At 39.8% G+C, this 27,802-nt stretch overlaps 1 protein-coding gene across 1 annotated transcript in view; it reads left to right on the top strand.

Moving 5' to 3' along the window:
* The window catches only part of ush2a (usherin), a 190,485-nt gene extending 162,935 nt beyond the window's left edge, over positions 1-27,550 (top strand). The window contains exons 73-94 of the mRNA XM_023953554.1: positions 1,356-1,573; positions 1,655-1,791; positions 15,156-15,237; positions 15,755-15,900; positions 16,063-16,392; positions 16,513-16,874; positions 16,950-17,319; positions 17,856-18,137; positions 18,211-18,380; positions 19,093-19,423; positions 22,739-22,945; positions 23,027-23,119; positions 23,216-23,361; positions 23,436-23,554; positions 23,826-23,924; positions 24,008-24,184; positions 24,644-24,721; positions 24,841-24,982; positions 25,076-25,205; positions 25,453-25,518; positions 26,028-26,225; positions 26,699-27,550. Coding sequence (XP_023809322.1) covers positions 1,356-1,573; positions 1,655-1,791; positions 15,156-15,237; positions 15,755-15,900; positions 16,063-16,392; positions 16,513-16,874; positions 16,950-17,319; positions 17,856-18,137; positions 18,211-18,380; positions 19,093-19,423; positions 22,739-22,945; positions 23,027-23,119; positions 23,216-23,361; positions 23,436-23,554; positions 23,826-23,924; positions 24,008-24,184; positions 24,644-24,721; positions 24,841-24,982; positions 25,076-25,205; positions 25,453-25,518; positions 26,028-26,225; positions 26,699-26,788 — 3,973 coding nt within the window. The 3' untranslated portion in view covers positions 26,789-27,550. The remainder of the gene's footprint in view (positions 1-1,355; positions 1,574-1,654; positions 1,792-15,155; positions 15,238-15,754; positions 15,901-16,062; positions 16,393-16,512; positions 16,875-16,949; positions 17,320-17,855; positions 18,138-18,210; positions 18,381-19,092; positions 19,424-22,738; positions 22,946-23,026; positions 23,120-23,215; positions 23,362-23,435; positions 23,555-23,825; positions 23,925-24,007; positions 24,185-24,643; positions 24,722-24,840; positions 24,983-25,075; positions 25,206-25,452; positions 25,519-26,027; positions 26,226-26,698) is intronic.
* Positions 27,551-27,802: the final 252 nt, after the last annotated feature.

The following is a 27,802-nucleotide window of genomic DNA, read 5'->3' as shown; positions in this document are numbered from 1 at the left end:
GAATGAAAATTCTGCAAGCCAGTAGAGCAAATTTGTTCATGCACATTTTTTTATACGGGCATGCTCCGGGTGATAGGTAGTAGAAAACACTTAAACAACTTATAAGGGTAAGTAAGGGTGAAGTAGGTGAGTTGCAGGCTGTCTTATGGATCCCCCAAACCCTCATGGTGCGCATGAGTGCATACTCTTTGCATGCAGCCTGACTGTTACAAATTAGAAAATTAGACAATCAGAGGATAGTTTGTGAAGGCATCCTACGGACATCGTATGAGCACTATGACACCCCATGTGTCCAGCATTTGCACAGAATCAGTAAGGAGCCAGTGCATGCAACTTACTATAGTGTGGTGTACGGGCACTGTTCGACATCATCACCTGTACATTATAAGTGCATGCATTTGCATTACACAATACTTCATAATACACTTACCATATGCACATGCCTCAATGGAACTGCAAAACACCTGCGCTCCTCTTAAGGTGCAGCCACTACTGTCTACAACCCTTAAAGAGCCTGGACAAACCAAGATCTTGCAACACCTGTAACAAAAACTTCACTTATTGTATGTAAGCATGTGTAAGTATGGTATGTCATTTCAATCCAGCTCTTTCATATGGGGAAAAGATTTATTTTAGACCACTACATAAATAAAGTCAGACCTAAATCTCAATTTTGACTCCTTTACAAAATGAATCTAATTTATACAAAGAAAAACTAAAATTTTTGGTAATATGTCCTCAAGTAAAAGTCTTCTTGTGAGTAGTTGCACTATGTGGATGAATGTGCATCTAGATGTGTGTGTTAATTCCAGCTGAAGGTCGTGATCTGCTTGTTGACCAAAGACTGTGTGATCTGTATGCAGGGTCAGACCAGACTAAGCCCTTTAAGTCCTCAGGAAACAGGCATTAGCATAGCAGTACACATACGCACTGACACATCTGGAATGATCAGACTCAGGCAGACAGGGACTTGGATAAAACAGGAAAATGTCTCTCTTTCTCGCTCATGCACACACCTGAAGTCCTGCGTAATCAAAGACAAATGGTCTTACCAAGATATCCATGTGCTTGCATCAGCCAAGGACTTACACACATTGTTTTAAGATGTGGTGCTACATTTTTAATATAAAGTCATAAGAAAAGGATCATTTTCAGAGCTATAAAGTGTAATGTTTTTCTATAACTGAGGTGCATTTGAATTCCAGTGCAAATACTTGAAAGTTTCATTGAGCTATCAGTTAGGTTTCATTGAGCTTTCAGTTATGTAAATTAAATTATACATTTTTAGATTGTCTTAAGAGTCAGTAGACACAAACAATAAGTAACAAATAATTGGATTGTATTTCTCACAACAGGCGTCCATTAGGAACAGAAGAGGAGCTGCTGGTTTTCATTTGGTCAAGTGGTCCTCTTCAGTTTGTTGATGCAAGCCCTGCCCTGCAACCCTACAGCTACTTTCAGTACAGAGTTCGCGCCTATAACTCAAAAGGCTCGGTTCTGAGTCAGTGGACTTCAGCCAGGACCTTACAGGCAAAACCAAAAGACATAGCTCCTCCTATTGTTACACCTTCAGGTAAGTGTGCCACTTCTCTGAATGTGATCTTTATCAAATACCACTGTATGAATCTGTTCTCCATTCGACTCACCTCGATAGGTGCGTACTCAGTAAATGTGAAATGGAGTGAGCCAGGGCAGCCCAATGGCCTCATATCTCATTATAGGCTGGTTTACAAGAAGCACCAACAGGACCCGACTCTCAACCCAACTGCTATGGTTGCTCTCACTGTGGAGGTAAATGCAAACATGTTGTTAAATAATTATTTAGGCACACTTTCTTTTATAGTGTTTGAAGTTTTATGTTTAAATCTGATAGACTTGAATGTCTTGAATACTTTCACATGAGTTTTTCAATGGATGACAAACCATTACCAGCTACATTTAATAAACACTCTATGGAAGACATACATTCATCTTATAAAGACGTGTTTTTTTTTAGAAAGCTTTATCATTGAACTCCTGCTGCAGAAAGTACTTGTGAGAACAAATGTCCTGGTCCTCAAAAACCCAATTGTTTTCTTTAATGGTTACGATTTTATTTCAGAGTTAGTTTAGATCAGAAACAATTAGTCTGTTGCGATGGTTAAGATGGTTGAGCTTGGGGAAATGCAAGTCAGAGAAATGTGTTGCATAGATTGGAAAGTCTCACAATGACAGTAAGACAGATGTGTGTGAACCTATGTGTGTGTGTGTGTTTGTGTGTGTGTGTGTCATTGTCAGTTGCTGTGCGTGTGAAGAAATTTATACTCTACCTGTGGTGTCCACACCATCTGCTTGCCAGTAAGGGGGCAGAAGATAAATACACACACACATACACACACAAATAGTCCATATCATACTTTTCTCCAGGGATCCTGCCTCTTATCTTGAGTGCCTGATGCTGTAATACAGAGAATAAGTAGTTTATTTGAACCACATACACGGATATAACTGCACTCTCACTTATTTTAAACAATCATTATCTGGTCTCGCTTTGAGTTTGTCTAAAAAAAGTGTTTTTACTATTTTTCATCTTAATTTTTCTTACATTTTATTTTACAGTTTTCCTCATAAAAAGAAGCCAACAAATGAGATAAGAATTTTGGTTGTGCCTGGAAAGATAAACTAATGGAAATAAGCATGTCAATTAAACTGCAGTGTTGTTGGAGTATTGTTAGAGAACTAAACTATGTTGTTAGAGACATTAGAAGAATCAGAAGAGACTGAGTGAGACAAGAGTCGCGCTGGACTTAAAAGAAAGCGAATAAGAAAGAAAGAGATGCGACAGGTTGATAGATAAGGGCGGGATAGCGAAAGAGGGATAAGAGGCAGAATATAGATCTATATCTGTCCATACGTGTGGCCTCTTCTCTCTCCGTGACCTTTGGCTTGTCACTCATAATTAATACAAGATGTAAATGGAGACCTTTCACCTTCTCATTGATATGGAGCACTTTGTGTTTCTGTGCGTGTGTGATTGTGTGTGTAGGAGACGCGCTCATTGACATGGCATAGACATATTTTGGTGACGGTCATTTGTCACAGAGTTGCATTCACAACATGCACCGTGTGTTTGTGGAATACACAAAGAACTAACCCAATACAACAAAGTTCTCAACCAATGGAAAAGGAAGTGATATGTGATATATTCAGTTATTTGTTGTTGGTTTTTTTGGACTGGTGTAATTCAAGCAATTAAAACAAAAACAGAAGCTAAAGAAGACAAAAGAAATTAATATCTCAACATAGATATCAAACTCAGAATAATAAGTCTTGAATTGATTTGGAAATAAAAAAACTTAGAAGGAAAACAAAATATAGAAATACACACATAGAAATACATGAAGTGACCTATAATCACAGTATTTTTATTCTTTGACTTTTCATATTATTTATTGGTTCATTTGAAATATTAATTGTTGACAATACAATAAAAAATAAAACAAATTTAGAAATAAAGACATTTACTGATTAATAAACGAAGAAATATTAACAAAACTGTAAGAAAAAAGTTGCAGTGTAATTACTTATAATCATAAATAGAGATTTTTGCATTAATGCATACAATACACATGTAGATTCATTAAATATATTGATTAATAACTAAAGTCAAGTGGAGTTGTATTTGTTGCATGAGAAGTAGTGGAAAGAAACAAATGTTATACTGTCCTACCCCTATAGAGTCATTTATTTGATATTTATGCATAGTTGTCATAATCTGTCATAAAAATGCAGATTTTTCTTCAAGTAACAAAATACAGTTCAATAAAGTTCATAGTGTCTGTATGTGTTAAGTGACTTCTTAGGTTCTTCTATTATCAGACACGATTGTGTTTTTCCACATACCTTACATGTTTCGACGCATGTCTTCCACCACATCCCTACAACTGGTCGACTCTTACGAAGACGGAAGACATCAGTCGAAACATGTAAGGTATGTGGAAAAACACAACCGTGTCTGATAATAGAAGAACCCAAGAAGTCAATAAAATAGAGTGCTTAAATTTTTTTTTTCAGTTTCATAATTTCAGTATACAACTATATGAATTACATGTCATGTAATAGATATTACAACTGAATATTTACATGGAGGTACCCGTGGCTTTGAAACAATGACGGAATTCGTTTTAATCCTGTGCTGTATGTGTGTGACAAATGAAAAAAAACACCCAGTAAACCTAAACCCACAAAGTTTTTGCAAGGATATATGTAAATAATAATTTATGAAAGTCAAAGTAATTCATGTTTGTTTTACATCAGCACAAATATAAATTACACAAACATGATCCTACTTTTTACCATTGCCACAGCATTTCCCTTACTTGTTGGTGTATCGTTGTATGTTTGTGCTCTTCCGCCTTGTGTGTTGTTGTGTCTGTGTATTGATCTCGGGCTGCTCTGCTCCCTGCTCTGTGCCAGCTTGGCTGATTAATGGGGTCGTCATGGCAATCGGATGGAATGAGGGTATGAAGCGCAGGCGGCCTGCCTCACTAGACCCCTACACAGCGCCTGGCACGTACATACCTCTGCCTTTTTTCTTTTTTTAAACTCCCAAATTCACTTTTTAATTGCTTTACACTGTCTTGACAGACATGTTAGTCCCTCTAGAAGGCTGGCATCAATGTCATTCTGCACTGTTTTCTGTATTTTTCCTTAATATATATATTTTTTTAGTGTTTTAACATTTAAACGGCTACCTTTTGTCACTTGCATTGAGCATTTTGATCTAAACCACTTCTGAATTTCAGAATTTTTACTTCTGAAGACCTCTGTACACTTTCAAAGCACTTCTTTAAAATTTTTGCCTTCTTTGATAGTTTGCTTTTTTTGTTGTAGTTTTTTTTTCAGTTCTTTATCAGTGTGCTTCTCTCTTCTATTTCCCACCCTCTTTTACCTCCTCCACCCTTCAGGCCCTCTCCGCTGCTCTCATTCCCATCTATAATCGCGTCCCTACCCTCTCTTTGTACCCTCTTTCTTTCCCTCCCTTGTATTTTTAACCAATCTCTTTTTGGTTTTGTCGTCCTACCACCTCCCTCTGTCTTCTCCTTTACTCTGCTGTCCTATCCTCCCTCCCTTGGCTCTTCCAGATGTTACACTGTGGCCCTTGGGATCCTCTATGAAGGGAGATGGTGGGCATTCGTGTGTGTGTGTGTGTTACTTTGTGCGCATATAGATGTCTGAATATGATCTCCCGTCTGTGTGCATGCATAGAATTTTGTTTATCCGTGTGTATGCAACAGTATGCGTGTGCGTGTGTGCTGTATTAATACATCCCATTGATCAGAGCAGGACCCCTGACAGTCATCATCCCTGAGAACCATCTGGCCAACGCCTGACGCTCCCTCACCCAAACAGAAGCTGACACCCTATTAATCTGCTACTGCCATGCATACATTCGTGCGTGAGTTTATGTGTGTGAGTCAATGAATCTGTGACAATATGTGGAAGACACTGTACAAAGGGTTCCGTGTAACATATTTGCCATGACCGTGTTTCTGTGTATGTGATTGTGTGCGCGCACGTCAAATCCAAACTGAGCGCATGCAACCAAACATGTGCACGTACCATTCTGCCAACAACAGCCGGCGCTGAAGGGAGCTGAAGGGTGCTTGGAAATTAAGGTTATTACACAAATTGAGCCATATGGTCTAAATATTTCAGAGCTGAAATTTACTAGGCAATAAAAATGGCCCCTACCTCGGTAATGGTGTAAATTACAGCTTAACCACCAGTGCTAATGATGTCCTTCTGTACGCCCCGTAACCAACCGTACATGAAGGACACATTGTTTAAAAAATACCCATGAAAAGCAAAAGAGAGGGTGAGAAAGGGGGAACAGAAGATAGGAGGATACAATGAACAGAGATGAGAGAGGAGGAGAAGGAGAGAAATGGTGGAGAAGAGAGGAAAGTGGATGATGAAGGTTCAAGGGAAAGAGTGAAAAGCCAGCAGCATGTTTACAATCTGTTAGTTTACCATCAACAACCCATCAGCGTGGTACAGTGTGGCCCAATCAGATCGGTTTCAAAGCCAGTACAAGCTCTAAGGGTGTGTGTGTGCAGGCCCGCGCATATATGTATGTGTTCAAAAAACATGTTAAAAAGATGTTATCAGCCCAAATTTAACATATGGTGGAATATATTGGATAAATACAGTCACATAATTTGGGAACGTTTGCTGTTATGTTGGCACGTTTCAGACTAGCACACAGGTTCAGTGTGACATTTTTATTCTATTCTGTTTGACAAAGATGTGATCAAATAGAATTCAATCTTGGCTTCTAGTCTACAGTAAAAGTTTGAAAGATGAAACAACAAAACTGAACTCAAGGACATATTTTTGTTTGACAACCAGAAAACTTAAATTGAATGACTGGTGGCTTTAAGAAAAAGTTCATATTTGATGTATAATGTAAAATGAAATGTGCCAAAAGAAGCCGTTCTATTCAAATCAATCAAATACTCAACTGAGAAGTATTTGCATGTCAGAAAGAGGTATTCATGAAGTTGGGTCGTGCCATTTTTTTCCTAAGCTATATCAAGTTGTCTTTGGAGAAATACACCACCTGGTCCTTTAGAACTGAGATGTTTACAGATTTGGTTAGGGTGATAGCAACCGTGGGGGTTTTTATTAAGCATTTTTGGTGCAAGCTTTTACCCTATGTACTTATATGACACTGTTGATGCTGATCCTCTCCAATGAAAATAGTGTTTTCTCATGATGGAGGACATATATTAAGAAAATTAAGATTAAAGTTGCGTTTCTGAGGATTTCTTTATTCAAATCGTGAATCAGAAGCAGACAAATATATGCCATCTGAAAAAGCCTTTAGCAGTGGCGTAGGTGCTTTAGTCAGCGGGCCAACAAACTCCACATTCTGATGCATCCACTTGCAGACAAATAGATTAATGTACGTCTTTGTTTTCCTTGTCCTAGCTGGCATCTGGCTCAAACCTCTTTGGCTCACTGTATTGCTCACCATTTTTGTTGTACCGGTAATGTTATGGTGGGGCTGTAAGCTAGTGGGAGAGAGTGTAAACAAAAAGATGATGGGAAGTCTGAGTTGTTGGAGATTGGTTATAAAACTCTTCACAATTTTCAAACCAGGAACTGCATTTTATAACCAAAGTTTGAATTTCCCAAAAATAGAATACCAGTCAATCACAAATTAAAAAAATGTGCTTTTATCAGTTATTCAGAACCCATACTTATGTACAAAAGTGTCTTGCTTTTTTGGCACTTATTGAAAGTGTAAAGCCTTCACTGGGAAAAAAAAGTTTCTTACCTTTTTTTACACGCGTCTTTTTTGTTCCTTTTCAGAAGTATGGTTTCAAGACATGAATGTCCTGTTTAAAGGGCTTACCGCACCATATTGATTTGACTTAAGTCCACATCATGACTAGACCTCTCCAAGATGGTAATTTTTCTGTCTGAAGAGTGAAGAGGTGGACTTTCTGGTGGAATTATGAATAAGCTGTGATTTTCACCATTTTAAAAAGCTGAGATTCATTTGCCACATCCAGGCCTGATTACTGCCAGACATGTTGAATCAAGAAAACACTTCAGCAAAACTGGTCTGACAAAGCGATACCCACAGTAAGAACCCAAACCACAGCATCTCATGCAAAAATAAATCAGGTGAAAGCAAATTTCCTTATTTGTTTTAATGTGTGGACAACCAAGGGAAGCCATTTATATTGTTCTGGATTAATGTGGAATGGAACTTAATAAGGAAAATCAAAAAAAATGGTAAAACAATGCTACTTCAAGACCATATTATAATACCTTCCTTAACTACAAAAGAATACAGGAAATAATGCTAAGGAACTGCAGGTCCCTCACGATTCAGTTTAATGAGTAGTTATGATTCAACAATAAGTAAAAGGCTGGATAAGAAAAATCATCCCCTCGGGAAGAAGGAAATATTTTCTGTCTTCAGAAGAAAAACTATTTTAAAAACGATCAAACTAGTGTGACTACATCTAAACAATTGAATTCAATATTCAATTGAATTGAATATTTATCATAACAAAATACAATGAAGGGAATCGATGAATGTGTATTTGTTTGAAGCAAAGAGATTTTTAAAGGCAGATGACAGAATTTTGCATTTCACCACACGACTCTGTATGAGGATCTTTTTTGTATTCAGTTCAAACCTTATCTGCTCTTTGCTGGGATCGCAGCCTTCAGCTGCATTTATTAGACATGTAAGATATTTCTTTCTAAAGAGCCGTTTAGTTTACAGAACAAACTCTTATGCTTGGATACAAAAGCAGCAATGAAACACTCATGCATCATAAGTCAAACCTTTTCTTTGTGCACTTGTTGCAACTCGGCACACTTTTTTTTCTTTCAGCCATAAAGGAGCACAAGTGGAGCAAACAGGGTGGTGGAATTGAAATAAAAAGGGCTTTGCCCTTGCTCTTAGAGGACCTTTTAACAAATAAGGAAGACAAAGGAGTAAGTGGAAGAGACAAATGCAGAGCTGCAAGCTCACAGGCTGAGGTGAGAAACATGGGGGAGGTTAAGAGAGGAGGAGGACCGATGAAAAGAGGAAGGAGGGATTGGACGAGATGATGAGGAGGTTCAGATTCAGAGTTTGTTAGGCTCTTGGCCTATCAGCCCCTTTATTCTGAGGTCTCCAGCTTTGATTGGAGAGCTCTCAGCATTAACAGCTGCATAATCAGTCGGCCACACTCTCTCCTCACCACAATCTTTTTTTCTCCCTCTTATCTTTCCTCAAAACTTCTCCCTTTATTGCTCCCTGTTTTTATCCTTCGCAATGGCACAGCATTTCTTTGTAGAGTTTGCCAAATTACAGTTTTTGTCTTAACACTTATCCACATCCTCTCTCCTCACACTTAAAGTCTCCCCTTATGTCTTCCTCCTTTAAGTGAGTTTACATTTTCCTGCCTCCTCTTCCACCCGCACTCCTCCTTTGGTTCGTTCTGATGCAGAGTGGGTGTTTCTCGCCGTAATGACAGCTTGTGTGTTATTGTGTCTCTGTTTGTGAAGAGGCGACATCATTCAGTCTAGTGCTCTCCACTTTGTTTTTAATGTGGCTTTAAGGCTGCATCTGCCAAATGATGGGCATCATTTCAGAGGAATGCTGAGGGTAAATATGTACGAGGAGGAAGAGCAGTGATAAAAATTCAATCCCTGATCACTGCGTTCACTTCAGATGAAGAGATTTCCTGGTGCATGTGTGCGTACCTGACTGCTTGTTTGTTTTAATGCAGGAGCACTACTTTTTTTGAAGGAGGCCCTCCCAGAGATTGGATGTGAATACCATTTCTTTGTTTGCCCTTTAGCAATATGTCCAGTTAAGTATGTTGATGGACTGAAGATGTAACCGTTATCCCAACCAAAGCAGGGGTGCCTTTCAAATTATGTTCTGAAACAATCTATTTACATGTAATTGTGTTCATTTTATACTACAGTTTATTATTATATTAGTTTTTGAATAACTAATTTTTTTTTAAATGCTTGTATTTTATTTTTAAAGTCCCACGTCAACTATATTTGTATCTATTGTAACAGCATTTTCAGTGTTCTTTCAATTATGATTACCCTTTTTTGAGGCAAAATCAAAAAGCCTCTGTCATTTTTTAAGACATAGTTTCTGCAGAGTGGCAGGGGTTCATCTGGATTTTCATCAGAGTTGTGGTTGGGACTGTTTGCACCGAAGTAAGCCTCCACTGATATCCCATGATTCCTTTGTTTACACTCTCTCCCAATAGCCCCTCACCACCCAAAGCTAACATTACCGGTGCAACAAAAAAAGGCGAGCAGTATCGGAGCGGTCCAGTTATACAGTTCTGAGGCATAGCATTAAGAAAATGAAAATGTTAATATATCTATTTGTCTGTAAGTGGATGGATTGGTATGTGGTGGAGCCAGGGAGATTTTGGCCCGCCCATCTCAGTTTTTGCATCACAAGTAATAGCTTTTTCAAACGGCGGGTTTTTATCTTCTCCTGGTCCATCAAAAATTGTATAAAGAAATACAAATTTTTAGTCTTAACATCTTTTATATATGTCTTCCATCGTGTGAAAACGGCTACAAGAACATGTTAAAAATTCCAAAAATATGATTTTCATAGAAGTGGGTCTTTTAGCTCAGTAATAATTAAAATAGTCTCTCAAAAAATAATTAATTAGGTTTTAGGTTTAAGAAAAGTTGGACACATGCTTTTTTTAATATCTGTAAATTTTAAACGCAAAATTTACCTTTTTGCATAATTTATCCACTGGTCTTTGACTGCAACGCATACAAATACAAACACACAGAAACAGCAAAAGATACACAAAAAACATAATATGCTGCTCCTGGGGTCTAAAGCCGCCAAAGCCAATCATAGATGTCGGTGTGAAGTGAGTATGCCTGCTCCAAACCCCTACAGTCCCTCTCTACATCTGTGCTGGCCACAGACAAAACACATGCCCATTGGCACTCTGTGTGTCTGTGGGCGTGTCTTGCTGAGCCGGTGTGTATTTATGTGTCGCACAAATGTCTATGTGTCAGGGTTTGTCTAACGCATCCTGACTAGCAGGGACACCCATGCAGGGCATTTACAAACAGAGCACGGGGCAACCGTTCCAGCATCAGTGCATTGGCGATGCACGTATAAATATGCAGGCACACACACACATAGGTTTGGCTTGAGAGCTTGGCATGGGGTGCAAGAGATCAGCGTGTGGTGCACCAGTTCACCTCAGAAACCTCTGAAAACAATTAAAGTTCCCACAGGGCTGGTCAGTGCACAGCCTAGACAAATAACCCAGACTGCTCCCTCGAAATAAATTGAAGAGTACTGAACTAAGATTAACTGAGACATATCTAATCATAGCATGTTCAATCACACACAGAATTAAGACGTAAAGAAATACAAACCAGCCCTGCAGCTTTATTATCTCTCCTGGACTCATTATGACAAAGCAGAGAGGCCAGAGACGGCCTGTGGGAACCAAGCGTCCTGAAGGCAAACCAGTTGGACCCCATTCACCTGCCATTAAGCATGCCTCTTTCATGTGTGCTGCTTTTATTTGTGTGTGATTGCTCTTGTGCCCGTGCATGTATGTGTGCAGCCATATGCTAATGTTGGTCCGTCTCTCTGTCTCTGTCTGTCTGCAGGGTCCGGCGCTGGGGCCTTTGTGAAATAATCAGCATAATTCTTTTGACAAATACACATGGTTATTCTTAATTAGTATCACACATTGCCCCCCCGGCTGCTCTGCGCCTCTCTACCTGAATAAGACACACATATACTCAAATGTGCTGTTGAGCACACACTTCTTTTAGGGACATGAGTTCAAATCAAGATATTCTGCAAGTGTGTGTTTGTGAAGACACAATCTAATATGTGCATGCAATTGACCATGTGTGTTAAAGTTCAGAGCAGATAAGAATACATGGATATTTTCTAAAAATGTAATGGCTTATTTCAGTGACGTGCGGTGAGGTTAATGGCTGGTGAGGCACTGACGTCATCAGTCAGATTTACAAACATATGAACCATGAGTATAAATAACTGAGTAGCTTATTCACCATTTGATTGACAACAGTTAACGTTTTGTTTAAAATATAATTTCAACATGTTTTTTTTCATATACAAACTGCAGCATAGAAAAAAGCACAAACGTTATTATCGTCTTACCTTTAGTTGTAAATAAAGTCCATACGCCGCTCCTTCTGAAGAAAATGAGTTGCCGCTTCCTATCACTTCTTCTAGTATTTTTTAGCGTCATAATCTCAGGGCTCACCGGCGCCCCCTAACATGAGGCACGAGAACTGCAACATGAGGCACGAGAACTGCTGGCCTCACCCAGCGGCTTTTTCGCCGTCGTTTAGCGCTCAGCACAAGAAACACGTCCCTCACATACAGTTATTTATAAAAACAAGCACTGTGCATCATATACATCTGCTAAATTATTTAAACTCAGCTCATATAGTACAAGTGATTGAACCGACATACAGAGAGACAGCAGTACCGTCTGACTGCATAGGTATTGCGCAATCCAAGGTGAGGCTCAGCGGGCTGGTGCCTCATCGCACGTCACTTAGTATCTGAACGGCAAATGCGGAAATTCAGCGATTTTGAAAAGAAAAAACACCCAAAAATGGTACATTTAAATGGAAAATGACCGCAAAGCACAACTTACTGATTAAATATAATAATTGAATTTATTTGTTCTCTTTTCTTCCCATAATGACAGGTGAGGCTGTGCCTCACCTGCCTCTCCTGACTGCACGTCACTGGCTTATTTAACCCTTTAACACCAGAGATGTTGAAAGCGGTACCTAAATAAGACATTTTTTGGTTGCCATAAATCTCAACTGATTTACTAATATTGCGTAAGAAAATCACTACTATTAAAGTGTTGCATATCACCTCAAGGCTCTTTTTCTCCACTTCAGAATCCGCTGGAATTACAGTAATTATGTCAACGGTTTAAGAGTTAACATAGTTGAAAGAAGGTTAACACTGAAGCTCTGGTGTAAAAGATTTAAAATCATAAAAAATAAATGTTATTTTACACTTTCACAGTATGATAGCACAGAAAGCTTTGTTTCCCGAATTTCAAGAGGCTCTGACTTTGAAAAAACATGAGGAAATAAACTAGTGAGTTCTGCACACGGTTCCCCTTGCTTTTGTATTTCAGTGACTAACCCTGCTTTCATCTGCTGGATGGTCAGTCAGTCTGCATTTACACTGTATTAAACTGCTGCAGGGTTCACTTACAAGTGAGTTTGACTGACTCCAATGGAAGATATATTCAAACCTGCCCCTTCATTAATATGAACCAAACTGGCTAGTGGGAAAGTGTTCCTATTTGACTACTGTTACATCATTTTGTTTTTACCCATTTTTTAATAAAGTGTACAACCTCCATTATGTCCCTCATGCTTTTATTTCTGTATTTTTACCTTTTTGATAGTTGTGTGTTGGATCCCTGCACACAAGCTGAATTGCTTTACATATATATATATAATTTTACAAGTATAGCTGTCACAGCTATTAGGAGTTATTAGGAGTGTGTTTGAATTTTGCAAATTACAAGGTTTAGTTTCAAAGATCGGTTAAGGAAACAAATTCTTATGTGCAGTACAAAGAAACAAAGCTGTTCTTAACATTCAGTAATGCAACATTAAAATACAATATCCATAATAAAAAAATCGTCAATGCCTGATAAACATATTTTACACTTTCTACTCTAGTGTTTCAGACTTAAAGAGACATTTTAACGTTTTCAACAAAACAATTTCTTTAATAGTTTTGTGTGCACTTTTTTCATAAATGTTCCTTCATCTTTATCATGACCTGCTGTGAAGGAATTTGTTTTAAGTGTGTGCACATTTTGAACATTTGCATGTATGTAAAAGAAATAGTTGTTGTGGGAGCTGTTAATTTAAACTTAATAGTTGAGCGCTTCAGTGTTAGACAGCCTAATTTCCACCTTTTTACGTGCTTGTGCAGATGAATTTCTTGGTGGTGGTGTGTGTGTTCATGTGTGTGTGTTCTCGGTGAGTGTGTGTGTATGATAGAAAGCAGGTCTTTACTGCGGTGTGTTTCAGTGATAAAGTGTTTGAATGTATTGCCATCTAGAGGCATGTAGCAGAGTCTCCATGCTCCTATAAAATCTGCTGGTGCCAGATGCTGCTATTGACAATGTGCATATGTTAACTGCTTTATAGGCCACATGCCTCACATATTTCATGGGCTTGTAAGGTAGCGAGATCTCTCATTTTCACTCATTTAATCTGTCTTTTCCTTTTGCTCCATCTACCTTTTCTTCTTCCACTTTTTCTTTATTTCACCTGAAACCCCAACTCTTACCTTGTTTTTTTGTTTTTAAATAGGTTATTTTGAACTTTTTACTGTTTTTAGTTTTTTAATGTTTTAATTTGTTGTCTTTATTTGCTCCCTCTATCCACTCATATGTCTTTCTTTCATCTCCATCCTATCCCAGCCTTTCTCTCATTGTGTCCCTCCCTCTCTCCGTCTACTGAGAAGTGCTGTAATTTTCAGGAGGATTTAGCTTGTGTCTAGGTGTCTAGGGGATTATTAATCCTGTTTTACTATGGATGAAAAATATGTTGGCTTCCAGACACGAATACACTGAATACATGAATTCCCGTAGTTCATCCTTGGTGCTACGCTACGGTGATTTGTCAGGGATTTTATTTGATTCAGTTTGAATTGGAGCCTTTTTGATCCCCCTGCCGCTTCATTCAAGTGGGTTACCAGTTAATCTCTTTACATATGCTTGGTTATGTGAAAGCATACACTCCTGAACAGTCGCGTTTTAGCTGCAGATTCAACACTTAATAGAAGCATGGCCTCTTGTGTTACACACGCACAAATGCGCACACGCAGAGGCATCGCTCTCACTGAAGCTCACAGCCACAAACAAAACAAACAGGCAGTTGTTAAGGCTACCATGTCATGGCGTGCCAGGGCCTTTTCAAACAACAGTAAGTCTCTTATCAATTAGTAAATGGTGTTTCAAGTGTAACACACACACACACACATAAGCAAGCATGCTGGCCCTGTGTCTGCCAGAGTCTTGGGTTTGGTCCCAATGCCTAAAGCTACTGGCACACACCCTTTGCCTGTGTGTTTGAGGATGTGATATGAAAGGGTGCATGTGTGACATAAACACTCGATCTGAAAGCTTTGAATTTTTACCCACCAGGGACAACCGTTTGCCTGCCAGTCTCTCCTCTCTGCACAGTTTCTCTGGCGTTTACTGATTTTTACCACTACAGAGTCAGTATGCTGAAATGTTGATAGCACAAATCCCAAGTTATGTCATCTGAGCTTGCTATTGTTCTTTTTTATGTGTAAAGCATTGGTTTTTGTTCGTGTGGGATTTGTATGTGTAACTAATTTCCTCATGCTCTCTTCTCCTGCTTTGGCATTTAACCCACTTCAATATTACCCAGTCTCTATTGCCTTTTAACTCTTTCCTAAAGCTGTATTTTGTCTCGCACTGCACTTTTCTCTCCTTCCCGACATAGTTTCTCTGTTATTTCAGTCTTTATTGTCTTACAGGTTTGCAGTTTTACCTCCCTGGGCCCTTTTTTTCTCAAGACCATTTGCTTGTCCTTTTCAGGATTCAATTTTGGAGGCTACAGTCTACGGCCTTGAACCATACACTCAGTACAGTGTTTGTGTCGAAGCTGTGAATGGTGCAGGTCAGTGGAATGAAACTAAAGACCCACTTCGATCATTTCGTCAGCCTTTCTAAAAGCGTTCCCAGTGGTCTTTTAAATATGATTATTTACCATTTTAACCAAAATCCCAAAACTTGTGTGGTTTTTCAGGACAGTTGCTGCAGAGCGCCAGTAGTTCATAAGAATGTCGTCCCTGAGTTGGGGGACAATTGGTCCAAAGCAATCCTACCCCCTTCCCCTCCCCATTACTGAGAGCAGGGACCAGCGTATTTTCTACATGACAAATAAACTCTTTTTCTAACTGCATTTTTTTTCTGCCCCTGATTCACAATGATAAAGAATAAAGAAATACCCAGAAATTCAACTTTGGGCTTCGTTTTCTTAATATATGTCCTCCATCATCAGAAAAATGCCAACACGTTAAAAACACCAAAAACATGATACTCATCGGTGTGGGTCTTTAAGCACTTCATTAAGAAAGTGAGATTACCAAAAAGTATGTACAATGAAAATCTTTAATTGACTTTGATTCCATCAGGAAATGTTTTCAGTCCATGGGTGGACGTCAGGACCTTAGAGGCTTCTCCTGGTGGGCTTGCTAACTTCACAGTTGATCAGAAGGAGCAGGGCAGGGCACTGATGCTCAGCTGGGATGAACCTCTTGCACCTAATGGCGTTATAACGGTATCAGCAAAAAGGACTTTAAATATATGTTTTTTAGTATTTATCTGTATAGATTTGATCCTTTTAAAGGCTTCTCAACATTTATGTAAGCTGTAGTTTGTATATCCTTCCTGCAGAGCTTTATACTCTTTTTTTCTTTTTTTCTGCTCCATTCTTTTGCAGATATATAGAGTGTACAGCGAAGGGAACCTGGAATTCAGCGGCCTCTCTCGTAGTTTCCTTTTTCGCCGTTTAGAGCCATGGAGCATTTACTCTCTAACTCTTGAAGCCTGTACGCTGGCAGGCTGCACACACACCCCACCTCAGCTCATCACTACCGGAGCTGCACCGCCTGCTTCCCAGTCACCCCCTCTACCTCTCTCCATTGGCCCAGATAATGTGTCACTTACTTGGAGCCCACCCTCCCAACCCAATGGACCAATTGGAGAGTATTCCTTGCGTGGAAGAAGTCTTGAGTGGAAGGGGCGAAGTACTGAAGAGGATGGAGGCAAAGTAGGTGCAACAAAACCTGATAGACGTCAAAGTTGTTACTGTTTTATAAGGTTATTTAAAGTGGAATTCTTATTCCATGGCGTGTCCAATAATTATGCATGATTGATTTTATAATTACAGGTGCTCTTCATAAAATCATCCCCAAAAGAAGGGGAAACTCTCTCCTTCACAGTGACAGATTTGCGTCCCTGGACTCAATATGAGTTCAGCATTTGTGCTCACAACCCAGCTGGACAAACCTGCAGCCCCTGGATCACTGTGTCGACCAAACAAGCCCCCCCTCGAGGGTTATATCCTCCAAAACTGAGTCATGTCAAAGAGCGGATCAGTGAGGTCATGGTGACCTGGAATCCTCCATTTGAGCCTAATGGGATTCTTCAGTCATACAGGATTCAAAGAAACAATGTCAGCTTCTCATTCAGCTTTGACCCAACTGTCCTCACCTACACAGATCGAGGCCTGCAGCCATTTTCAACATACAGGTATTTACTTTTTTTTTTTACTTAGCAATTACGCCCAAAAAGGCCAAACCTTATTCTTGTTACCTTTTTTCATAGCTACTCCATCATAGCCTGTACATCTGAGGGATGTACAACCAGCCCTCAGACAAACATCACAACTCTAGAAGCTCCACCGTCCAAGGTGGAAACTCCCACAGTGGATGCTGTCACATCCAGCAGTGTAAGGATTTCTTGGAGTGAGCCTCTGATGCAGAATGGAAAGGTCACAGAATATGTGCTGAAATTGAACAATGAAGATGTCTATCGCGGGAAAGACCTCCAAACTGTGCTGCTGGATCTCCAGCCGCACATGTCATATGAGCTGGTTCTGTTGGCTTGCAACAGCGGGGGTTGCACTCCCAGCATCATCACATCTGCCGTCACAGAGGAAGCTCCTCCCACTGGCCTGGCTGCCCCAACTCTTAAGGTGTCCCCTTTTGTACATTATTCTTGAACTTTTGGTGTTTCATAGAGGAGAAATACTGTATATCCATTAAATTAGAAAAGAATACATTAAAACATTTAAATATTTCTGTCATTTCTGTCTTTCATGAAAATTAAATGAGTTGATTAAGGGTGCATTCAGACTGGGAAAACCATTTGTTGCAAAAATTATGGAAGTCCTGCACTTATAGTTCATTCAAACTTTATATTTCGCTCATAAGTTTTTAAAGCGTGTATCAACGTCAGGCCCAACACTTTTTAGTCCGAGGCTCAGTCCGATTGGAAACAAATCGAGACCACCTCCAAAGATGGGTCCGAGAGCAGTTCCTGGTCCCGGACCACTTAAGTGAACCAAATGTGTCTATTTTTAATGCACCCTAAGGCTTTGTTTAGTTTTGTACCTCCTGTTTCCTTCCTAATAATCTAATCTAACATAATTTACTATAAAAAATGTACCGTATATGTAATATTTCACAATAATAATTTAGGGTTATCTTTATTTTTCCTTTTGGGTTAAAGGTCACTGGTCCAGAGTCGGTGGAGATTAGCTGGAGGCCACCAGAACATCCCAATGGCATCATCACAGGGTATGAGCTCCGCAGGGATGGTGAAGTTGTTTATGTTGGCACAGAGACCCATTACCACGACTTCACACTCCTGCCAAGTGTGGAGTATAGCTATGTGGTCAGGGCCAACAACAGCAGAGGTGCAGTGACTAGCCAGGCATCCACAGCAAAAACTCATCCTTCATCGCCTTCTGGTGTCAGTCTTCCAGTTCTGAAACCATTGGCGGGTGGTCAGGTGGGTCTTTTTTTTTTTTGTCTTTTAACAAATGAAAGTAGGACCTTGGTATAGGTATCTTATTTGTTAACAGGTGAGAGTTGGTTGGCAGACTCCAGCTCGTCCAAATGGAGACATTGTGAGTTACACTGTCGACCTTAGAGATCCTGTCCACCTCAGGGTCATCAGCTCAGTGTTTACTCTGGAGGACAGTGCCTTTTCTGAAAAACACACCATTCTGCATGGCCTGGATCCTTACCACCGGTTAGTCAAAGAAAATGTTTACCACAGCATATAGCAGAAAAATGTTATATTGTCTAAAAATGGGAATGTAAGTTACAGTACAGTACAAATTAGTGATATTTACAGGATATAATGTGGGAGAGTGTTTGATCCTACTTTGCTTTAAAACAAATCAATCACTCGTCTTACATTTTGTTGTACGAAAAAATATCATAGAATAGAAGCATAAAATCCTCCTCAAATCACTGTCGGTTCTTCATGGTTAGGTTCAGCATTAAGACAGTTGAGATTTTCAAACAAGGTGTTAAATGCGTGAATGGAGCCGGTTTAGCTCGTGCTGGTTTGCGGCGCCTTCCGTCCGTGAAACCAGGGTTCGAATCCGGGCTGCTCCCTGTTCCCTTCTCCACCTCCGTGCCGGCTCCAAGCCTGGTTTGAGAAGGTTGCGTCAGGAAGGGCATCCGGCGTAAAACATTGCCAAGTTTACCATGCGACTTGTTCGCTGTGGCGACCCCTGATGGGAGAAGCCAAAAGAGGAAGAAGTGTTAAATGCGTGAATGGTTTCCTTTATTTTTATTTAGTTTTAGTTGCAAAAATATATATACTTCCATATGAAAGACTTGTGTGGCAAAGACAAGGAAAACAAATATCTCAGAGAAGAATTTTTGATGTAAATAGTTTCTAAAAGAGTTCAAATAAAGATCCAGCTCTAATTATGCTTTCTGTATATGTGCAGGTATGAGGTAAGAGTGGAGGCCTGCACAGCGCTGGGCTGCTCCTCAAGTGACTGGTCCTCTGTACTCACGCTGGAGGCTCCCCCTGCTGGACAGATGCCACCTTTGTTAGACCTTCAACTTGACCCAAACACCAACCTGCAGACCTGCTTTCTGGTCACCTGGTCTCCTCCAGCTAAGCCAAATGGTAGAATTCAGCGCTATGAAGTGCACCGCAAGCTGGACCCCACCCCTGACAGCAACAGAACCCCTCCAGCCACCGTTGTTTACAAGAATATCTCCACTGCCTTCAAAGATAGTGAACTCCAACCCTACACTCTATACCAGTATCAGGTATAAGCGGCAGACCTATAATTAGTTTGTCACTTTTAGAAAAGATTGATCTTTGCTTGCAGGGAAAAGAAAAAAACTCTTCAGATTTGTTTGGAGAAAGGTCTTTGTTCGATTTTAAAAAGAAACAGTTACAGTTAAATATTTGTTGTTTCTTCAAAAGTTATTAAAATACTAGAAACCAAGGTAGATGTCATGAAGCCGGAAAGCCAAAAATATACTGATCAATAACATTTTTTTTTGCACTTACAGAAGAAATCCAAAAGATTTGTTTGAATTAGTTTTGTAGAACAAATAGCTGTTGTGACTCAAACTGATCATTTTCATAGATTTAACCACAGTATCCATAAGTACCAACAGACAGCATCTCACCCACTAGTAATCAGACAGGTGCTAAATGGACCAGTCCATATTCATGCTGTTGAGCTTGTCCATTGGTGCACTAATTGACAGGTTAGCCCTTTGGAAACAACAATAACATTAGCACTCCTGCTTGTCAGACAAGAGCTTAGGCCAGAGAAGCGAGGTAATTGATTGAGTTTGCTTGATTGCGGTGCCGTCTTTATTTACGAGAGTCCAAATTTATGACATGGGAAGGAGGGAGGGAGGAGCTATGGGAGATGACGAGCGGGCAACCACGCCATTAATCACTGGGCCCTCTGAGCACTCCACTTCCTGATTACCAGCCAGCCAATCAAATTAACTGTTCGCCTCCTTGGTAACAGAACTCTTATTGGAAAGACCTTTTAATGGTGACCGCTACATGTCCCCGGAGGATTCGTCGGTGAGGGATTGGGCTTCATGAACAAGCTGGTGATATGTGTGGCCATGAACACCGTATATAGTTGTACTTAGTGTTTGGAGTGTGCTTGTAAACATTTATCTGTGTCCCCGAGAGAGCCGCAAACAGAATTTATGGATTTAGTTTCAACTTGAAAGTTATTCTTCACCCCTTTCCTGTCAGTTTTTAGTCTTTAAATGTTTTTGTTTTGACAGTCTGTCTCTACATTCACATATCAAGCCATCCATTTACTCACTTTCCAACTTGTTTCTCTGCTGATCTACTGGTAATCAGCCAGAGCCTCATTCATTCTCTCCGTATGTCTGTGGCGTACACAAGGATGAGTCAGTTCAGTTTAGCAGACCACAGCACATAGAGAGAAATCATATTAGGCTAATTACACTGGGTCATAAGCTGCTATTGACAGCTTTATGCTTACTTTTAATTACTGCCCACTTTCACACAACTTAGCCCCTTCACCCTAAAAGGATGCACCCGCCAAGTTCCTGCGCTGGCCTATCGGATAACTCAAATCCAGTCTCCAGTCTAACCATCCAATGACAACGCTCCTGTACTCTCTGGGTGTGTACGGAAATCGTTTGTTGCCATGGTGGCTCTTTTGCTGCCATGGCAGCTAACGGTGCGTATTTTTATTTTGCATGTAACGAGCCAACTTGTGGCCCAATAGGATGCGAGAGAAGAAGACAGAAGAGGAAGCAATAAAAAGCTTGTAGATGATATAGGGATGAGAAGAGCTCTTCCTTTTAGTGCTGGACCAAGGGCAAAGTGATCTGGACTTAGCTTTAAACCTTTATACTCTTTTCTGACTTGGTGGCACAAACTTTTTAATCTCCCTCATGGTCTTGCGTCATGTTTTGGCCTTAACTTTGTTGCTATATGGAAGAAGAAGATGGTTGTTGCTGGGTAGCAAAGTCTTACAGCTTGTGGTTACAGAATCACCATCTTATCACAATTTCTGATAAGTTTGCAGAAAAACCTCTTAAATGCTGTCATGATGAGGTCCATAAAGTTTTGGACCATTACACGATGTAACTTAGTGTGTAAAACAATTCTAAAAACGTACTTGCTTGTACTACATATTATATTTTGCTAAAAAAAGATTTCACCAAATTTACCCGAAAATGAACTTGTATCTCAATTAATGTCTTGTACAGATGGAAACAAAACACAAGCTGTTGACTCATGAAGTATATGCCAACAAAGTTTTGTTTTACCTTAATTTAAGCTGTTAGACCATCTCTCTACTTACCCTAAAAAGCTCTTCGACTAAATTGGGATAATATTTTCAATAAGGTTATGTTCAAATAAAAAAAGAATAATAAACTGTATGGGTGTATTGTTGGCTCATATGGTCATATGCTTAAAGAAAAAGAAAAGTTGGACAGCAGCTATACTTCTCTAATTTTTTGTGCAAACAGGACACAGTAATAATTCACCCAATTTTATTTTTAGAGAACTTGCAGGTCTTGCTTCCAACTTAAAATGAAAAGTAATTATTACATTTTCTGAATCAAGTCTGCCTTAACCCTTGTGCTATCCGAGGCGCTTTAACGTTGGGAGTTGGGTCATCTAGACCCACTAGACAGTGCCGTGAACCTTTTTTCTTCAATGATTTGTGATCTTCACTGGTGTCCATGGATTACATGAAATCTTTTCACCTTTATCCACCTTTGTCATGGTAGGGAGAACACGTCAAAGTAAGGGTGGGGTCATCTAAGATAGCACAAGGGTTAAGGAGATGCTATTCAGAACAGAAATCACATGTGCCACTCTTGGTTCATGTGCTGTTTTGCCCAAAAATTGTGACTACATTTTGCTGTCTATTTTTGGTTTTCTTGTCCATCTTTCTGTCATCCTTCCTTCCCAAATCTCTTCATCCGTCCTTCCTCTTCCCCCCTCCCCATCTCAGTCCATCTGTGCTGTCACTTAGATCAATCAGTCTGATTGATCACGGCCTAATTGACTATTATTGAGGTTAATTTAACTCTTAACATAATCCACTGGTGCACATGCACGCACAAAGCTGTGGTCAAAACCACAAACAACAAAGCACACGCTCAGACACACACTTTGAGCACCAAAGCTCAGACCCATCCATCTGCCTTCTGCACTACTTCTGACAGGCTACAGATGACTTACACATGCAAATCTCCACCCTGCCTGACCCCGTGCTATGTACACCCTCTAATTATACCCAACACAAGCACACAAATAAGATTACCATGAGTGTGTGTGTTTGTGAATAACTCCTTGATGAAGGTGAAAAGTAATTGTCATGCAGATATGTTGGTGTGGGGTTGCATGGTGAAAAGGTTTTGCTCTCGCTGCTGATGGTGGTTTTGATGGATAGTCCTGTGAATGAATTCACACTCCTCTGTTGCTGTGGTGAATATTTGTTAATTAAGGGAAAGCTTTCATCTGTAACACTTCCTGAAATACTGTTAAAGCAGACATATGAGGAAGGTTTGTGGCCCTCGTTCTTGGGAATGGACCAACGTATGGTTTGTAACCGGCAGGTGTGGGCGGTGAATTCAGCTGGTCATTGTGCCAGTTCGTGGGTCAGTGGGAGAACAGGTCCTGCCCCACCTGAGGGCGTTAGCGCACCTATTTTCCTGCATGTTTCTGCAACCTCTGCTGTCGTGGACATCCATCCTCCAGCCAAACCCAACGGGATCGTCAGTCTTTACAGAGTGCTGTCCCTGCAACGCAACAACCACACTCTGGTAAACGATTTCATTGTTTTACTCAGCCTCTGTGCTGTCTTTGATGGAAATTGAAAACATGGCTAAACTCTCTTCCTGTAGCTCTCAGAGGGAACCTCCCTGCAGCAGACACTTTATGATTTACACCCTTTCACTCAGTACTGGGTTGGAGTTGAGGCCTGCACCTGTTATCAGGTATTAATATATGCCTGCTTGTTCATACATTTAGTTTTTTTAGTGTGACACAGAATTTTATAAAATCTGTAATGTGTCTTTTGCAAAATCCATCAGTGTTGTAGTCGGGGTCCATTGAGAAAGCTTCACACCCTGGCCGCTTCCCCAGCTGACCAGCCCCCTCCTCGTCCCGTCACCCTGACGTCCCGCTCCGTGCAGATGGAATGGGATGAACCTTTAGAACCTAACGGGATCATTGAGAGGTAGTAAGAAATTATTTTTAAAAAGTCTCCAGTGAACAAATGACTGGGATTTACCTTTGTCTTTCTGTGTCCAGGTGTGAGCTTCATCTCAGGTCAGGATGCCCACCGCCCCCACAGCCTGTGCCCCTCCCCTGCATGGTGGGAGCAACAGAAATCATTTTCTTTGGAAAAAACAAGAGCTACAATGTTACAGGTGAAATCCCAGAAATGCCAGGTATTTGTATTTTTAAAACAAATATTGTGTCTAGACTCACTTTATGATAAAAAGATCAAAACATAAAGACACCATGAGATACCAAAGACAGAAAACTGATGCAGCAACTATTATTTGGCATCTTAGTTATAATAAAGATCATTGGTGATAGGTGAGCTGTAAATCTGAGCCTCAGAAAGAAAACACATGGAAAGTGAAAGTTTTGCAAACAGAAACAACTAAATATATCTGAAACTCCTCAACCGTGCAGGTCTTCAACCGTACTCCACGTATGAGCTGAGGGCTGCTTGCTTCAACAACATGGGCAGCGCTGCTTCCAACTGGACTGCTGTTCGCACACTCAGTGAAGGTCACTTTATTCAAACCAGCTGAGTGTTCATGAGAAGCTTAAATCATATTCTAAACCTGCTAAATGTTTGTCTCTCCCATCAGCTCCGCAGTATGTGTCTCCCTTCTTAGTGGACAGCAACCTGACCATGATTTGGCTGGACTGGTCGGGGACCTTCTCCCTGAACAGCTATTTGAAGGAGTACACCGTGACAGAGAGTCAGCTGAGGGTCTACACTGGTTTCTACAGCTACCTGCATATCCCACGTATCTCACGGAAAAGTGGGGGTTCACACACCAAATGCAAACTGAACATTTCTGTCTTTTTAGGGTGGGGTTTTTTTTTTAGAACCCTTTTTACTTTATCACCTTAAAGTCCCACTTCCAGCATCTTTTACTATATTGTTCTCAGTTGTCTTTTAATTATGATTTTAGGCATTTTTCCGTCTGCTCCTGATTCACAACGATTTGAATAAATAATGTTCAGAAATGTAATTTTGAGCTCAATTTTCTTTATACATGTCTTCCATCATGAGAAAAATGCCAAAAGAACATGTTAAAAACACCATTTTCATCGAAGTGGGTTTTTAAAAAACAGGTGCAATTGTAGACACTTTATGGAGAAAGCTGGGCATTCAGTGTCAAACAAAGAAAGGCTACATAATTATATTATTGCCTTCACGATATGAGTTTGAGGCAATATTTTAATTTAGAACATCTTGCCTTTTCTGTCTTCTGCAGCTCTGACCTTCCAGGTGACGTGTACAACAGACAGCGGCAGTGCCAGCACTCCCACAATCAGATACAGCCCAGTCATAGGTCTGAAAACACGGCCGATCAGCAAACTTTAGACAAATCCGTTCTTAATAAAAGTTACTCAAATTAACAAAAAAATACATTGACTTCTGTTTTTTCCTTTTTTAATCTTTTGATTGCAGGTCTCCTTGAGCCTGCAGACACTGAAAAACAGGGTGTCAGTGTGTCTCCAACACCCGTTTACTTTGAACTGTGGTTCATACTGCTGTTTGCCCTTCTGGGTCTGTTTTTACTTGCCTTACTGCTGGGCCTCCTTTTGAAAAGGTATTTGAGTGAGAAAGATTTCTGAAAGATTGTTTGTTCCAATCCCTATCAAATGAAGAACAAAGAAGAACATTTTTGTTTTATCTGTTTCAGAACTTTGAGGAAAAATCCCACAGCCAGAGAGCGCCCTCCACTGGTAATGCTTCAGAAAACCAGAAAGTCTGGTGGAGAGATGTACACAGTGAGAGACAAAGAAAGGAGAAGCTACTCAGACACTCAGAAGGTGGTTATGTCTAATTCTAAGTCTTATATATACATATATATATATATATATATATATATATATATCAACTATCTATCTAACAACTATCCATCTATCTATATAAATATAGATAGGTATTCATTTATTTTCAATTTCTGTAAATTTCGCTCATTTCATTCCACTTTCCTTGTCGCCTTTCGTTTCGGTCGTTGCTGTACTTTCTTCCATTACTGTTGTTTCCATCTTTCTTTCTCTTTGTCTCTCTCAGAGGTCCTGTCCTGAGCTGTGCTCTAAACATCTCTCCAGCTTCATGCTCCATCCTGAACGCCCCAGAGTAAGATTTTTTCCCCCCTGCCTGACCCCGAAATGTTTGTCTTACTGTCCCCCTGCAGTTTGACACAGTAGCAGGCTGTGTTGAGATCAGCAACGTTATACTTAAAAGCTACACTATGTACACAGAGGTATGAGATTGTGCAGGTTGATGTAACATCCATGTTTTGTGTTGGCATCTGCATGCTTTGTGTGTGCATGTTCTTAAATATATAGTTTAAAATAAGAACACATCTGATCTTTGAAATTAAACTTTAAACATTTCAAATTCTTATCAAGCAGTGCCCCCTGTTGGATATCTGCAGTATGACACAAGTGAAACAAAGTTATTCCACTTCAGAAAACGCTCACTTTTACCTTTGAATTGTGTTCTGTCCTGTAACTAAATATTTTTTTCAGTCACGCAGTAGTTACAATAAACTTCCACAAACTCTTAGCAGTACTAGAAGCAACTCACTTGTGCAAAAACAAATCCAAACATGAACCTTTTTGGTCTGCAATTGTGTCATGTAGGGTCTGACAGACACAAGTATTCCAGGTGGCGGCCCGCGCTTCGGCCCCATGTCTGTCCTGCGGGTTCCCAACCAGACAGAGTTCACGCAAGCTTACTCCCAGCATTCTTTGCACCGCAGCGTCAGTCAGCTGATTGACCAAAAGTCACTTATGGTGGAGGAAGGCTGGGATAACCCTTTGGGACACGATTCTGGACTGGTAAGAATAACCTTGTTGAGGGAGGCAACAGTGGTAACATGGGAGGGATCACTAAAACATTTTATTTTAGCATATAATAATATATGCACATTGTAAAGCAAATTGGCTTTAACTAAAAGGGAAAATCATCAAAAATCTGCCAGATGCTGCAACCTGAACATGTGTTCCTTTAACCCTTCCGAGTGAGTCTTATAAATGATGAAATATAGGCTAAATAAATCTGTAAAATCAAATCACAAAAAAAATCATGGTGGAGATTTCATTACTTTAGTGATGGGTAGTGTGATTTTAGTTTATTTCATGCATTTGTTTAAGATAACTTCCATTCCGCAAAACGTTCTTACAGTCCACTCTGCAGGCTCTTGTCAGTCAGCAGTAGTATGTATTAATGAGCTATTTTTTTAGAGATTAAAAATCAGAATAAACCTGATGGATAAAGCTTTGATGTGACACTGAAATCTCTCTTCTTTCAGTATGTGGAGGAAGAGGACTTTGTAGATGCCATCAAGGCCTTAGGTTCTGCTAAGAAGGAGCACACCATGTTCAATGACACACATCTTTAGGACGAGCTACGGTGATCGTGCAGAGTGAAGCAGTGTTAATGTTGTCTTTTGTAAGTGGCATTTGCATGACTTCTGCTTCAAACGAAGAGCCTTTACTGTGTTATTGGAAAGAATATATGTTTACACATGGGAGCTGTGACATAAAAACCTGTAGGATATCTGCAGCATATAACATCAAACTGCAGCAAAAGGTGAAGAACGTACCGTCAAATTTCAGGATGGGTTATGGCTCGATATGTCTGCTTGCCACTATTTGTATTTGAGCTTTTTTTTTTTAAAGTGCAGCTAGATGAACTGAAAAGTGTTTAATGAATCTAGCTTTGCTTACACGTTTGTAACATCAGTTGTGATTTAGTTGTAATGAAATATGTTGCCTTCATGTTGTCATTATTAGATATTATTATTATTATGCCAAATGTCTTGTTTTTATAATGATGGGAATCCCAGATGTGCCGTGTGAGTTTTATGATTATGTATTGGATGTAAAGCCCAGACTGACGTTTTTGCCTTACTTCATTAATTGTAAATTTACTTTAAATGGGAGGCAGGTTTATGGTGAAATCTAGTTTTTGCATATTATGTAGTGTGGTTTGTTGTGAGTGTGTCAGTATTCCTATTTGACCAGCTTACAAATCCATCAATGTTAGAGATCAATCCGTTTATCCCTTGTTCTATCTTAGATGACCCCACCCTTACATTGACGTGTTCTTCCTACCATGACAAAGGTGGATAAAGGTAGAAAGATTTCATGTAATCCATGGACACCAGTGAAGATCACAAATCATTGAAGAAAAAAGGTTCAGAGCACTGTCTAGTGGGTCTAGATGACCCAACTCCCAATGTTAGGGCCTAGGAAAGCACAAGGGTAAAAACAAAAAAATCCCAACCATGCTTTGTTTTAGCGTTGAAACAGTATTCGATATAGTATATGTTGACTTTTGATGTAATAACTTCTTTTTTTTTACAATGACAGTATTATTTATGGTTGTATTATTAAAGGTTTTATTTATAGAT

This window comes from Oryzias latipes, chromosome 3, assembly GCF_002234675.1.
Source record: "Oryzias latipes chromosome 3, ASM223467v1".
Classification (NCBI taxonomy): domain Eukaryota; kingdom Metazoa; phylum Chordata; class Actinopteri; order Beloniformes; family Adrianichthyidae; genus Oryzias; species Oryzias latipes.
Note: the sequence above shows the minus strand (reverse complement) of the source record. Positions and strands in the feature narration are given on the sequence as shown.